Genomic DNA, 16,297 nt, shown 5'->3' on the forward strand with positions numbered 1-16,297 from the left:
GGCAGGCAGGTGTTCAGCCATCTCCAGGAAAGCAGGGCTCCATCATGCGTAATGGTGACTTGGGAAGACAAAAGCCATCACTCCAAACATCCCCTCTTTCCTTCTTCTTCCCCCAGCTTTATATTCTGAGCATGACGTCATGTGGTGTGGAATATCCCTTTGGCCAGTTGGGGTCAGCTGTCCTGGCTGTGTCCCCTCCCAACTTCTTGTGCACCTCCAGCCTGCTCGCTGGTGGGGTGGGGTGAGGAGCAGAAAAGGCCTTGACTCTGTGTCAGCACTGCTCAGCAATAGCTAAAACATCCCTGTGTTATCAACACTGTTTCCAGCATAAATCCAAACCATAGCCCCACACTAGCTACTATGAAGAAAATTAACTCTACCCCAGCCAAAACCAGGACAAGTGAAAAAGGGGTTTGAGTTCTCATTCGGATGCTCAGAACTGCTGTACTAAAAGTTCACCCATTTTGTGAAGGCTTTCATCAGTCTGCAGCAGCCCCAGCTTCGTACTGCGTGCTGACCTGGGCATAGAGCAGCTTTTTGAATTACACAGGATTTTTGCACCTTCAGCCTTGATGAAACTTTTGACCGCTCAGATGTGAGTGAGTAATCAGAAAACTCTATCAAATTTCATGAAGGTGAAGATCCTAAAAGTTGAACCTGAGGCTCATGAGTCTGGTGGATGGGGAAATACTCTGACAGTGTAGGAGTTGGTACCCTAGCTGTTCCCATTGCTCTGCTTTGGCACAAGCTTTGCTCCTCTGTGCCTTTATTCCTCCACCCTTTGTCTCTCTTTCTTTCTTTCTCTTTTTATGGCACTTCAGGCAGAGATCATTTCTTACTGTATTTGTAAAGAACTACACAAATGAAGTCACATTCTGAGAGAGCTGGCATATACTACTGTAATTCAAATAAAAACAGAACCGTAAAGGTTGCAAAATGACAGAGTTCAGTGAAAAAATATGATTATATTTTTTTCCTCCAGAAAAGAGGCTCCAGACATTCCCTATAATTTAACTGTGACTGACAGTAGGAATAAGACAACCACAATCAATTATGTCCCTGATACTTTATCAAACCTGTATGGCTGGATGGTTCTCCTCTTGGATAAAGAGACTTATGCGTTGACATTTGACAACCCTTTGGTCAGCAAACATCTCCAGGTAACACAGGAATTTTTTATAACTTCAAAATTATATTTGGAAGAGCTAATCATGCTTTCATCTTTCTGGGTGAGCAGAGAGAGGAAAAAAAGTGTTAAGTGCACTGAGAAAATCTCTATATATTTATAGGCAGGGCTTAGATATGATGACCTAGTCCCTGAAGCTCTCAGTAGTAACTTAGAGCAGAAAGATGATTTCGGAGGTCTTAGATGAAAGTTCAGTGTGGTGCTTAGGAATCAATAAAATTTGTACTACCTTAAGACATACTGAAGCATGGTTTTCAGAAAACATTTTTCCTCCGCACCTTTTAAAGGTGATGAGGGGAGTTGATTTTGTCTGCATTCACCATCACCTTCTGCTTAATTTTACCTCTCTCTTCCACGTTTCCAATACACGTTTTGCAAAAGAATATGTCGCCTGTGAGGAGCACCATCCTCTTTATCCCTTTATACTGCACTCCATGGAGCTCTAATCACAGACACAGGCATGTTTATTTTGGTTCCCTCTTCTCTAGTATTCAGTGACATTTAGCAACTTCATGACTGGGAATTACTTGCTGGTGGAACACAAGGATCTTCCTGCTCATCCTGAGGTTGTGGTGTCCTGTGGGACAAGGACTGGACAACCACTCCAGTCGGTGCCTTCATACGGACATCATAGGAGCTGTGACTGGTATCTTGACAGCAGACTGAGGAAGCTAACCTATTTGGGTAAGTAAGTGCAATACGAGGGATGCAATGTACCTTTTTGTTCAAGAATGGCGACAAACTACATAAGGCCTCAGACACAAGTCCATCTTTCAGTGGCCTTTCAATAAGTGAGAGGTCCTTCAAAAAGATCAATCAAATAGGTACATGCATGCACATCAGGTCCATCTCTATCTGATCTATCTGATGCCTGATCTATCAACAAAAGTAATGTATCATAAATAGTGGGTGATGTGACATCGGTTGAATTTGAATTGGTGTTTTGGAGAGGAAAAGGCGTTAAATTCCACTAATGATCTCTGTTGTCAGCTGGTCCCATATCACATATATCATTAATAAATCATGTGCAATCTATCTAGGCTGAGCCCACTGAAGGCAATAGGATTACTGGGCGAGATTTTTTCCTATGACTGTAAACTTCCAAAGATGTCATAGACCTTTATGTTTGAGTATGTTGGCTTTGTACACTAGATCATGAAGTCTGGTGGTCATTTTTTTAAGAAATTCAGATATTTACTGCTATTTATTCAAGTTTCCTTTATTCTTTTAAATTTGGGACATTTTCCGCAATTCCCGTTCTCAAGCAAATGATTTTATAAGGGTCTAAGTTCTATATGTAAAAGGCAAGGTAATGATTGTTGCCATTATTAATAATAGTAGAACCAGGAATCACAAAAACATTTCAGTGCCTTTGAGAAGCATAGCTTATCCTTCATGACTGTCACACAGGGAAGCTAAAGTATAAAGATGCTGATTTTCATAGTAACAGAAAATTTTGTCACTAAATTAATCTGTTAGTTTTAATGAATTTATCTTGATTTGCACTGATAAGATGGCATGCAAATGGCTTTCTCATGTAGGATCCTTTTAGGAATGAGCAACTAGAATAATCAATGGGGCAGTGGAGAGGAAAACATGGCTGGAATGAGGGCAGGCAATCCACTGAGCTTAGTCTGACAGCAATGAAAATCATCCAGTGTACATTTGAGGAGAAATGAGGAAGTCCATACCTTAACCTCAGTCTGAGGGTCACACTTGCTGTATCCATCTCTGGTCCTGTGGCCAACTGGCATTGCACAGCTTGTGTCCATACAGCTTAACATTTTATCGCTCAAAACAGGCTGGATGCACCCAGGCTTCAAATTAGGAAAGATCCCTATCCTGTGCTAACTCCCAAACCGTAATGGTCACCATCTGGGAGAGTGCATTGGTCTGGGCCAAAGCTGTGCCAGGAACTTGGCCAGCAACATAGCCATGTAGATGACTGGGGTCCAGCTCTTAGTTCCATGTCCTGGCCCTGTTTATATATAGTATAGATATAGATTGGCTGGTATAAATCTAGCTGTTGAGTCTAAGCCTCGCCCAAGATCATGCCAGGTATCTACTGAAAGAAGAAATATGTTTTTATTATTTCAGTTTACTAACAGTGTAAATTTGTTCTTTCACATATAAAAGTCAACTGTTTTTCAGTTTGCAAATCCTGAATTGCACTTTCATAAATAGGACAGCATGGGAAAGCTCGGAAGATGACACCTATATATTGGCCTGTTACTACTGTTGAAAATAAAGGAGATGACAGACTTGGGAAGACTGGGACAAAGTGATCTGGCTGGCATATGTCACTCTTGCATCATAGATACTTTCTTGTCCTTCTCTTGCCTTCCTTTCATCTTGATTTTTATTATATGAAGAGCTCGTTGTTGTTTCTCATTTTAATACAGAGAGAAACAATCATCCAGAGTACACGAGGGGAAATTTATGAAAACACCTAACATGTATAATTCATGCTGTGAACATTTTCAGCAAGGACTTTTATAGCGGTGAGATCAATAATTCAGTGTCGGGTACCTAATATCTAATGCTGTCGGTAGGGTAAAAGTCTGAAACAAAGCGAGCGGGTTCCTAGCCCTGGTGTGCCATTTAATTTCTCTCCCAATCTCCACTGTGCAGGCTGAGAGGGTGAGGATAATTAGCCATCAGAGCAGACTCATGGCATGTGGTGGACTTTCCATCACTCAGGGTCCTTAGATGATGCTTGGCCGTCTTTTCAGAGAAATATGCTCCAGCTCTATGAGAAGCTATTAGAAACCTCAGGAGGCGAGATTCACGCTCTGTAGGAGGTCAGAGAAGGCTGCCACAATAGTCCCTTCTGGCCTTAAAAACCCACCAGTCCACGCACCGATCCGGAGAGGACAACGCTTGAAGGTCTGGCCTTCAGAACACATTCCCGCCTAACTCTGCAAGCTGGTTTTTTTTTTTATTTTTTTATTTACATTTAACTATATGAAATAATTAGCCAACTAATTAATCCCGTTTACAAGCTTTGTCGGATTCTTCAGCTGTCAGTCATGCCCAAGCCCGGGGCCGGCGATGAGTCTCGGCTCCCTCCTTCATCTGACTTGGTCTCCATGGCTACAGGCTGCATCTGCTGACACCCCACTCTCTATTTACTGCTTAATTAAGAATTTCACGCTCAGCCCTTATCTGCTGCTAAGAACAAGAACACACTGTTAAGAAACTCCAAATTTAGGCTGCTGCACAAGGAAAGCCTTTCTTGTCGTCCTGACTGCGTGGAGCCTCTTTAACTACCCTCTTGGCAACTGCGCTGCCACCCTTCAATCAAAAATCATTAAATGGGGCAGAGATAATGAGCATGTAGCATATCAAAAGGAGGATGTTTGCTCGGGCTAAGGAGGAAAAGCTGTAAGGGCCTATAAGCAGCCGCCACTTCAAAGGGAGAAGGGGCTGATAAAGAGTCATTTGTTCCTGTTTGACTTATGTAAAAGGTCTGGTATGTCGGAGTCCCGTCTCGCAGACGCGGGTCCCCCCTCTCGGTGCTCGTGTGTCAGCAGTCAGGCAGCTGGGCGCAAACAGCATCAGCCCAAGCATATAATCACTTGACTCCGTGCCGACAATGGGCACTTGTAGGGGGTGGCGGAGGGAGGGCTGGGGGACAATGGGAAGACAATTATTGCAGCTGCTCGGGAGGGCCATAATTCTTCCTGCAGAAAGTAGCCGGCTCTTGCAGGGCGGAGGGGAGAGCTCGAGCGTATTAGTCATCCTCCGACTTTTGGAAGCACTTCGCCGCGCCGGTGGGGTTTCGACAGCTGCTGGTGTACCGCCTCTTTCCAATAATTGTACATTCTGGCAAGGGTCAACTTACTTTTGACCCTCCGCCTTTGTGCCCGTCAGAAAGCCTTTTAGGGCAAATGGTGGGGAAGTGGCAGGGGTGCATTACATCCAAAATTAACATCAGTAAATACGTATCAGATGCCAGCTCATTCACAAGCAGCCTCCTGAATTCACACAGCCTTTTGCTCAGGCCCGCGTGGGGGGGAAAGGGGGAGAGAAGGGGAGGGAAGACCCCCGGACTGAGAAGATATTGTTATTCAAATGAAGCTGGCAGCTGAATGAAGCCACCTTGGCCAGCAGTTTGCATTGGGCTCAGGCTTTCTCCATGCCCCCCTCTTCCATCTGAAATAAATTAACATGTAAATACGTATCAGATGCCAGCTCATTCACAAGCAGCCTCCTGAATTCACACAGCCTTTTGCTCAGGCCCGCGTGGGGGGGAAAGGGGGAGAGAAGGGGAGGGAAGACCCCCGGACTGAGAAGATATTGTTATTCAAATGAAGCTGGCAGCTGAATGAAGCCACCTTGGCCAGCAGTTTGCGTTGGGCTCAGGCTTTCTCCATGCCCCCCTCTTCCATCTGAAATTGCCCAGCATCATGCAAGTGTTTGTTTATCTTTGGGGGAGAAAAAAAGGTCTGTCTAACACAGAAGGCAAGAAAATATACCGTATGGAGAGGATTAAAGGAGTTAAGTTGCCCTGACGCTTTACAAGCTTGCAGTTTTGTAAATCAGATCTTGGCATGGGACAATGCAGGGGACGCTGAATGGGGAGAAATAATTGTAATGGAGAGTTTTTCTTCATGTGGGCTACCTATGCAATGATCCTGTTAACAAGGGTACTCACTGCTACCTACATACCTCAACCCCGTTAACTAACCCATGAGTCCCTTTGAAACTAATCTTTTCAGACCATTTTAAATGAATTGGCACTGAAAGATAGGTTACCCCATGTCCCTGCTGGATGCTGGGTGAGGGGGAGGCGAGGAAGCTTGGGGCACCCTGTGCCAGTCATTTCTACATTGGCAGCTTTGCTCTGACATTATTCATCTTCATAGCATCATCCTGATTTTCTCTGGGGCACCCAATGTCTTGAGAGAAGTGTTCCTCAAAGGTCACTGGTGGGCACTGAAATTGGTGTGTGGCTCCCTGAAACACTGAGGGGTTGTGGCTCAGCCATGTTTCAGGAGAGTGGTCCTAACATGACATGACCATGCTGAACCAAAAAAATTTATTGTAACAAGGGAGGTGGAAAGAAATGTCACATTGGGACATCTGGGATATTTTTAGGAGAAATATCCTGTGCAAATTACAATAATAACATTATGAGCTTTTTAAGTCTGTTACAAATGCGAGCATATGGTGCTACAGCGTGGTACTGCTCCTTGGTTAAGGTCTCTGGGCAATACTGGAATTGGCTAAAAAACAGAGATGTTGTTTCCTTTTTATTCACTTTTGAAGTGTTTAAACCATTTTCTTTTGGAATGAAATAAAGTGTTGGCTTGCTCCATCTCCAGATTTCTCTTGGCTTTTTTCTCAAATTGAAGTGCTTGACACAAACATTATTGAAAACATCACTGAAAGGATTATCAAACTTTTTGTTTACCTCAGATACATTTTTCAGTAGACACAACTTTTACGGAGATGGGTCATCCTGCTGACTTTGCTCAAGTTACTCATTTGCGAGTTCTTAAGAGGGCCTGCGGCCCAGCCTCACATTACTGCTGTGTCAGAAGCAGGTTTGCAGTTTCCCTAGTTCTTCAAAAAATAATTTGATTACACTTATTGTCTTTTCTAAATTCCTGAAGAATGATCTCACTTCCATTACACTCTGGGTTTTTGTAATTGCTTTGTATAGGAGAAAAAACAGGCCCTTAAGAATGTTTGTTTCTAATATTAAAATACAGAAAATAAATAAACAAAGATATTTTCTGCAGCCTTATTGCTCAGGGGTAAAAGAAAATCCTAGGTGAAAGACCTAAAGAATGGAGTTAATTTGTTGCAGAGGATTGGTTGTACAGGCATGAGTCTTTTCTTCCAGCTAGATAAAACTCACTCCATATCAGTTGTTTCAGAAAGTCAGTTGACCAGATGCGGGCTGCTCAGTGGCCTCTGTGAAATGAAATGTCAGTTCTTAGCAAAGAGGTGCCCTTTGTAACAGACACAAAGAGAAAAATCAACCTTCTCCTGGTGCATGAGCTCCTGTCCTGCTGGCATGGCAGCAGAGAGGCCAGAGAATGTAGCAGTTACAGAAATAAGGTGATGAAATGCCCTTTATAATCCTGTCAGGGATGGTCTTTCAACTGTGAGATCTCTGCAGGAGGAACATCATGCCTTCACCTCTGCCTCTGCAAATGCTAATCTGCTGTAAGCAAGAATCTGTGTCCATTAGCCCAGATCGTGGGTTTTGGTTTGGTTTTTTTTTTTACGTCTCTTCTCCTCACTGCAGTGTCCCCATGATACCGTATTTCTGGGTACCTCCTGTAACAGATCCTTGTACAGGATGACAAAATATCCTATCCCAGGTTCTCCCGTTTCCAGAGGTGTGTCTCACTGTGTTGTTGATTGTGCTGTCTAAAAGTTTTGATTTTCCTGTGATGTATGTTAACCCAATTGATGTTAAATAGCATGGAGTTGCTTGTTATTTGTAAGTCAGGCTATTGGAGCCATTTATCCTAGTTTCAGCCCTTCCTAATATCCACAGGCAAAATTCCCCATCACTGCAAAGCTGATAAAAGACTGAGTTGCTCCTCCTTCATGTTCACTTGAGGAGCCCTGAACCAGAGGAAAGTTACTGGGAGTATTGTCAAGAAGGCCTATATTTATGATTCGCAGCCCAAACATCCAGGAAGAGCTGTAATAAGACAGAAAATTGATGAGCCTTATAAAGGTTTTATACAACTAAACCCTGGAGCCTTATAACTGCATTTTGTGAAGTCACCTTAATTCAATGTTTACTAATGATGTCCTTCGTCTGTATTGCCTGTATCTCTTCCTGTCCTGTACAGAAACAATGATAACACACTCAGCAGCAAAACAAAACAACCAGAAGGACTATGTCACTGTAGTCTTGGTTATTCCCAAGGCCTGTATCTCTCCTTTTTTCATCATTTTTTAGGACTATTTGTGGGAAATGGCAACAAAATACTACTGATTCACAACCGTTGCACTTTACACCCCGTCGACATAAATAATTGTGCAAGTTGCAGGGCTGCGGAGAATTCAGCCCGCGACTCCTGTACTCATGTGGGGGGTATAAATGACTTATAATGGTTTGAATTGTCATGCTCTGTGGTTGGATGACACTTCAAATATGAGAAACTTTTATCCTTGCCCTGGACATGACTGTACTGAGTTAAGTCTTAACGGTTCCTTTCTTCACTGTGTAAGGGGACTGAACCCCTTTATGAGGTCTATATAGCATATTGATCAAGTTCTATGTCCCCTCAGGACTTAATTAGAACAGCTTTCCTCTGAACAATACAAACATCCTTAATTAGATGATTGCACTGTAGTGCCTGCAAAATTAAGCGAAAAACCCCCAACAAATCTGACAAAACATATTTATCGAAAAAAGGATAGTGTCAGGGCTTCGTTCTCTCACTTTTCCTAAGACTGATGTAACCCCTTTGACTCCTGATTTTCCCTGCTATAAGTGAGAAGAGAAGCAAGGTCACCATAACCATAAAAGGACCCGTAGAAGAGTATTGTCTAAACGCCACATGAACCCTGTGTCAAGGACTTTACATTAGTATCTTCATGCCATTCTTTCTCCTCAAAGGTTCACCTTGTGGCCACCCAAAGACATGATATTGATCAGTTTGAGCTCTGTGTGGTGATTTGGGGCAGATTGGCTTGACTGATATATGGATCAGATCACAGCTACCGTTGGGAGAGAAGGTGTCACTGAAGAACAGGGCTGAGGCACCTGATTACTAATTAATCAGACATGAGAAAAACCTCATGGAATCAGTTTCTATTTAATTATGGAAGCCTCATTTGGCATAGGAGCATATGCTGCTAACTCAATCGAGTGCTTTCAACTGACATCAAATAGTAATTATCAGAAAGAATCAAGTTTTTTGATTATTCATACTAATTTATCGAACACTTAAAATTAATGAACCTCAGTTATTTTAAATTTGCTCAGTTGCACTGGGAGAAAAGGGGGGAGGTAAGGAAGGATGGTTTTCACAATTTAAAAGTACAGAGACTTGTTTAAAGATAAAATAAGTAAATTACAATATGGCATGAAATCCCATCGGTGGGTTGATACACACGTAGGAAAGTTCCTGGCATGTTCTGGAACTGAGGAAAGTTCTGACAATGGCTTCATTTATACAATTCTTCTACCCCAAAAAAATCTTCCAATGACATTTTAGGGTCACCATAAGGGGTTGGGCAGTCAACAGGAGATTTATGTTTGTCAGAGGGTTTCTATTTTAACCTACGGTTGTTCCAGTCTGGTGACTGAAAGGAAGTACCTTTTTATGCCACTGGAGATGAAGAGGAGGTAGCCTTTTAGCTGGGTCTGAAGCAGTTTTCTCCTGCCCCTCTTAGTTTGATTTGCATTATCCTGGCCCTTCTCCTGCTGACAATATACTGGCACAAAGGTTACAACTGTGATAATTGCTTCTGACCTCTTTTCAGAGTAGAGAACACAGGGTCCCTGTCTTCAGTCTATAAAGTCTGACTAATTAAAGCATCTCTTTCAGATACCAGATTTGGGGGGAAAAAAAAATAAAATCAAAACCAAACTACAAAACAAAAGCTGTAATTCGCTGTTTGAGCCAGTTAATACATTATGCATTCAATGGTGTAATATCGCTTGTGTTAGTGGAACTGCTGTGGATTTATAGTGGGATAAATGAGATTTGTGTTCCAGCCTAGAATTTCTGATTGTTGAATGTTTTCTTTTAGCTGTTGCTAATGAGTTGTCTTGAGACCCTCCGTATCTGTAAATTAAAATGTGTTTGTTTAATCCTTTCTCAAAGTACAAAAAAGACAAAAATGCTTAGAAAACATGTATAGTTGTTCTTAAAAAAAAAAAATCTGTTTTTTAGAAATGTAAAATGTTGTTAGAAAATCACGTGTAGCAATTGATTTACTATGATTTTTTTTGTGTTAATTTGTAAGGCCTTGCTGTAACTCCCTAAAATTCTCTGTGTTCAGTCACAGGAGCTGACCTGATTCAGGTCACACTGAAAGAGAAGGAAAGAGTGGCTTTACCTACCCCAGGTACGTGACAGTCTGCGTCTGAAAGGCTTGGTCTGGGAGTCACACCATTTCTTTTTTACTTTTTTACTTTTTCAGAAATAGATCGCTATTTTTCACTTCAATATTTTGTACATCTATCAACGCAACAGGGGTTCTTGGCATTCATTTAAGCACTTCATTGAACCATATCTACCATTGCTGATGATAAATGTGTGATTCCACAGCATAAAAGACTATAAACTTCTGTTAAGAAATACCATAGCAGATCAGAAAGGTCATGGGGAATGTAAGACTAAAATGTATTTTAGTGCTCCACAGTGATCTTAGTGTAATAGTCTGACATTACTGCACAGTTACAGGTCGAATCAGACAGAAAAATACACCAGAGACAAGGGACACCCCCAAAGTTTGGTCTTAGTTGCATAGCTGCCTCGCTGCGTATTAACAACAATAATCATTTACGTAGCAATAAGGTTTAGAGAGCTTTTTGCAGAGTGTTTCCCCTGAACAAACAAACAAGTAATGGAAAGACAGACCCAGCCTTAAGGAGCTCCACCTGGGTTTAATTCCTCTGTGTTTCCCTGTGCTGGCAAGGGAGGGGTTTTCTACTCCACAACGTTGCTGAGCGGGGTCTAGCCCCCCCCACTTAGGTAATCATGTACGTAGCAATAAGGTTTAGAGAGATTTTTGCAGAGTGTTTCCCCTGAACAAACAAACAAGTAATGGAAAGACAGACCCAGCCTTAAGGAGCTCCACCTGGGTTTAATTCCTCTGTGTTTCCCTGTGCTGGCAAGGGAGGGGTTTTCTACTCCACAACGTTGCTGAGCGGGGTCTAGCCCCCCCCACTTAGGCATGAGCTTGCCTCTGTATTTTCAGTACATAATGAAGCCCTCATCAAGAAAAAAAAAAAAAATGCCAGAATTTCCTTTATAGTGGTAGGACAGAGGTAGGTGCTTGTAGAGGCCTCCAGAGGGAGGCCCTGCCTGCGTTAGCTTAGGGCTTGCTAAACTCGGCGTACAGGATTTCCCCCTGGAGGCTTTCCTTCCTCTCTTGATGGCAGAGCAAACTCAGGCAATTAATTTATGAAGACTGGCTCATTACCTGTCTAAAATACAAGTGCAAGTTAAGCACCTGCATTTTGTGAACTTAATTTCTCCCAATATTTTCCTAATGCTAAGGCTCAGAAGTTTCCTTTTGGATTGGGCTGAAAAGTAAATCTTTGGGGAATGAGCAGGAGCTGCCACGTGTCTCAGTTAAGCTGGTTTTCCAAGGCAGGTCTTCGTTACCCCTTGCAGTGGGAAGGCTCCTGGTTTTCCGAGAGCTAACAGGCTTCTGAGAGTTGATCACTCATTTTTTAAAATCTTTCATACTTTGGGAAAGTATGGAAATTCCCATACCCTGGGAATTCAATCTGCTTTCTAGAGCACTAGGGGAGAAAAAATAGATGAGAAGAGTTAGCACTTTCTAGTAGGGTTAGTTACCATTTTGATCCAAGCACAGGTGACTGGCTTTTATTTTCATTTGTTCATCTTAATTTTGTGCTCAGAGCTTTGGATGGCATGAATAAAAATAATGAAGCAGTTGCTTGTGAAGCATATTCACAAGGCATATCATAAGCTAAGTACGACAAACCTCAAGATTTGCTTTGCTTTTGATGGGTCCCAGAGAATTTGAATCTGTTTTTTCAGTTATGTCCCTGCCCTTTAACTTTGAAAACATGGTCCTGGGAGAGATCTTTTTTTCCCATCAGGCAGCTTCCTTTAAGCATGGAAGATAACAAAGAGCAGTTAGTGTTGCTTCATCAGTGACAAAAGGAGGTTGTTAATGCCACAGATTCTTGACTATCAAAGAAACGGTAATTCTCCCAGCTACTGAAAATGATAATTCTGCCTTTGTATGTCCTGTTTTGTAGTTCCTTCTGATGCTGTCTTGAAATGGTCGCACCCAGAGACATGGAATGATGTAGAAAAAGGCTGGGGTGGATCCAACTGCAGCATCCCAGGCCCTGGGGAAGACGTCATCATCTTACCTAGTAAGGAAGGAAGGAAGGAAAGGTGTTTAATTTCTGTAGGGGTGCTGGGGTCTGTTTACATTAGGATATGTATTTGCATTGCAACGTGGGCTCCTTGGCACTAGTGTCCATTCCAGTGTGTGCAGAACACCACATTTATTCCTCGTCACATTGAAATCTTGACTACAGTACAAAAGTGTGATTTTTGGAACAGAATAATTATTCTTTTCCATTTACACATATACACAAACACATGCACACTTACTTACTCATACCGATATTCAAGCTTAATTATATGCAGGGACCTTATTTCCAGGGCACAAAATTTGCAAGACCCAAAATCACAGCTCACAAAGAGCTCATCTCTTGACCCACCTCTTTGTGTTTTGTGCAAGCAGCATATTTACATTTCCACAATTATACCACCTTCCATTTTATTTTCCTGTTGCAATTCCCACTATCATTGATAATCTCTCAATCCATTTGCCGTGGATGCTTCCTAGATGTTTTAGCCTATGCCTGTATTTCAACCTCAGACTTGAGTTACGTTTAAATTCCAGCTCAGTTTACAACCTTATTGCATGAACAACCTTCTGAATTCCAGAAAAAATATTAGTCAACTTGCAATGAAATCTGGAGGAGAAAACTTGTGATAACCTTTTTACCTAATAGCTGACCCTGCTCTGATCGGGAAGTTGGACTAGATGATCTCCTGAGGTCCCTTCCAGACATAATTATTGTATCACACTATGAATACTGTGCGGTATGTATCTGAAATACTCAGGGTCCTGGTGCTGGCTCCTCCTCATCTGTTTGAAACCAGATAAGTCTCTTTGCCTACCACAGCTTCACTTCTGGAAATGGGGATAACACTGCTCCATGTCTCTTCCTCTTCCACCTGGTTTTGGCTTATGAAATCTTTGTGGAAGGAAGCTTCTGTTGCTTTGTGTTGGCATTTGGGCGTGGACCCTCAGTGATGGTTAGGACTTCTCTGTCTTGTGTCATTAAAAGTAATATATATATAATTTCAGATTAAATTAAGAATTATGTTCAACCTTCAATGAATATTTAGTTTAAACTTCAGCTTTCTGACAAATGTTAAAAAACCCTCATGTTGTTTGAAATACTGCTTTTCTTCACTTTTTGGGGGGAGCTCACATTAAACTGAGGAGTAGATAATTTCCATTTTCTGATTAGGTCCCTATTTCCTATCAAACAAGCATAATATGTTTTTTTCAGTTCTGTCATCTCACTAGCTATAATGCATAAATGCGGTTAACTGTAAGTTCAGAGGCCAGAGAGGGCACAGAAATGTCCCTCCAGGGGTTTGTTCATCTCCTGTAGGTCCTGTGTCCTCTGTGCATCTAAGGTAACAGTAAGCACATGTGTTTAGGCATCTTAACCGGTTCCTCGTCATTACAGTTAGTAGAGCTGGAAGAGTTACTGAGCTGACCAAATGTGGGTATCTAATGTGAATTGAGTTGTTCTTCACTGATGGTATTACGCAGAGCTCCAGGGCTCAAGTCATTTGCTTATATGAAGATATCTAGTGGTGTTTGAAGCACTCCAGGAGCATCCTGCCTAGCCAGGTGAAACCCTAGATGGTCACAGGTGTCCCCTATGTCATATTTGCCAGTCCTGTGTGAGGTCTCAAATATCTAAGGGCATTTCAGATAGTACTAAAAGTCTAAATGAATTTGTTGTGGTGGGAGCTTAGACACCTAGCTCCCATCAGACAGCTCAGTTCAGGTGCCATAAATTGAGGCCTGAACCTCCTTTCTCCAGAGCATGTTCAGCAGCACCTGAGATACGAACCTAGCTTGCAGTTAATATATGTCCTCTGATCCATGATGTGAAGGTCTACATCTATTTCCCTTGACAGTATATGCAATGCTAACATCCATGTAAAGACCTTGCCAGTGGGAAGCTGTACCAGAACAGGGGATTGACCCTCAAACTCCAAAGTCCAAAGGCAGCACCCAAAACACTGGACTTGCTTTCCTCTTCCAACAACATTACTCCAGCCACGCCACTGGTTCTTCTTGTTGAACATGTGCCTGCTTGTCATTCAGAAACACAGAAAGTGTCCTTTCTGTCCTGTGCTCCCTGTTTGCTGCTCCACTCTCACCTCCGTTATATCTGACACCTTATGCAGACATTAAACAGTGGGGCATTTCTCATGTGCTTTGCTCTCTTTTGGATCCTCTTGCCATCGTTGGATTTTGCATGCCATTGTGTATTTTGTCCTTCATAGCTCTCCAAGAACAAGGCCAGAGACAACTCCAGATCATCTGTTTCAATTTCTTGTGTATCACATTATAACCAATTCACCAATATCATTCCATGATTATCAAAAAACCAAATAATTTCAGCCTTCAAAGCCATATGTCAGGTGCAGATATGAAGAGACACAAGGGTGGCACTGGTAGCTAATGCCTCTGCACTGACAGTGAGTTAATTATGTAGGGTGTGCTCAGGTGGTCACTGGAGGTAAATCACAATCTACACAGAACCAGAAAGTAAGAAGTAAATTAAAGAAAAAAAAGTTTGGTTAAGGATTTGGAGTTCTGTTTTTTAGATTAGATTAAGAGAGTGGAAGCTGGATGCTGAGGTTGCGATGGTCCTTTGGTGCATTGCAAACTCACCTATGAATAAAACTTCTCTGTGCTTCCTGTAAAGGTGAGTGTAATCCTCTCAATAAAATAACTTATTTTAGCTGCCGTGTGAGATATTGACCATGGCCTTTGTCACATACCACAAGGCCCTTCATGACTAAGCTGTGTCTGAAGCATTGCACATTGCTGCCCACAGCCCAGCCCAACTGATCTAATTCTAGGACTGGAAACAATACCGCTGCATCAGCATGCTGGTATACCAGAACTAATTAGCTCTCCTGAGAGGCAAAGCTCATTAGCTCAGGCCTGGCGCTGTGCAGCATGACCGCACAGCCTTTGGGGTCAGAGCTAACATCTCCCGAATATAGAGCAGTGATGGTTTGGTCAGATTAACTGGGGAATGTCTGCACTGTGCTGAAGGATGTGGTATAGGGATTCTTTCTAGCATACTGGTGCCTACTGGTTGGGAGGCAGCAAGATAAGGGTTGGACTATTAGACATGATCTGTGTTTTACCATGGACAGGAATGTTCCCTCCCTAGGAGAAATTGAGGGCCCAGGACAATAAATGTTGCCCAAAACCAGAACGCAAGTTGTTGCCTGAGCAGGGTGAGACCCTGGGAGTTCCCAGTTTTGAATCATCGTGTTCAGCTGCTTAGAGCAGGGTGCTTCACAGCGTACAGTAAAACTGTCTCTGCGCTTCAGAGGAGCTTTACTGAACAGCAAAACCACAACAAAATACTTAATGGTTGAAAAGGAAAGAAGCGAAAGATATGTGAAAATGCACTACCTGCTTGGACCGGTGGAGAGCCATACTCTGTGACTGTCTTCTTCCTATCAGTGACAAAAATCTCTTAGCTCCTATCACTAGAGTAGATATGTGTGTTTAGTTGGTGAGCAGAAACTATTCTTCTCTCCAATGCCTTTCTGGAATTATCCTTCAATTTTAGCCCAAGAACATGAACATAGAATCATAGAATCATAGAATCATAGAATCATTAAGGTTGGAAAAGACCTCTAAGATCATCGAGTCCAACCATCGACCCAACACCACCAGGCCCACTAAACCATGTCCCTAAGTGCCGCATCTACACGTCTTTTAAATACCTCCAGGGATGGGGACTCAACCACTGCCCTGGGCAGCCTGGTCCAATGTTTAACCACTCTTTCAGGAAAGACATTTTTCCTCACGTCCAATCTAAACCTCCCCTGGTGCAACTTGAGGCCGTTTCCTCTCGTCCTAGCGCTTGTTCCTTGGGAGAAGAGACCGACCCCCACCTCGCTACAACCTCCTTTCAGGCAGTTGTAGAGAGCGATGAGGTCTCCCCTCAGCCTCCTTTTCTCCAGGCTAAACAACCCCAGTTCCCTCAGCCGCTCCTCATAAGACTTGTTCTCCAGACCCTTCACCAGCCTCGTTGCCCTTCTCTGGACACGCTCCAGCACCTCAACGTCCTTCTTG

At 42.6% G+C, this 16,297-nt stretch overlaps 1 protein-coding gene across 1 annotated transcript in view; it reads left to right on the plus strand.

The window, feature by feature from the left end:
- The window catches only part of PKHD1 (polycystic kidney and hepatic disease 1 (autosomal recessive)), a 289,357-nt gene that overhangs the window by 164,543 nt on the left and 108,517 nt on the right, over positions 1-16,297 (plus strand). The window contains exons 47-50 of the mRNA XM_019474554.1: positions 983-1,160; positions 1,675-1,870; positions 10,169-10,234; positions 12,126-12,245. Of these exons, the coding sequence (XP_019330099.1) occupies positions 983-1,160; positions 1,675-1,870; positions 10,169-10,234; positions 12,126-12,245 (560 nt within the window). The remainder of the gene's footprint in view (positions 1-982; positions 1,161-1,674; positions 1,871-10,168; positions 10,235-12,125; positions 12,246-16,297) is intronic.

Source organism: Aptenodytes forsteri, unplaced genomic scaffold (assembly GCF_000699145.1).
Source record: "Aptenodytes forsteri isolate BGI_AS27 unplaced genomic scaffold, ASM69914v1 Scaffold57, whole genome shotgun sequence".
In the NCBI taxonomy this organism is placed as follows: domain Eukaryota; kingdom Metazoa; phylum Chordata; class Aves; order Sphenisciformes; family Spheniscidae; genus Aptenodytes; species Aptenodytes forsteri.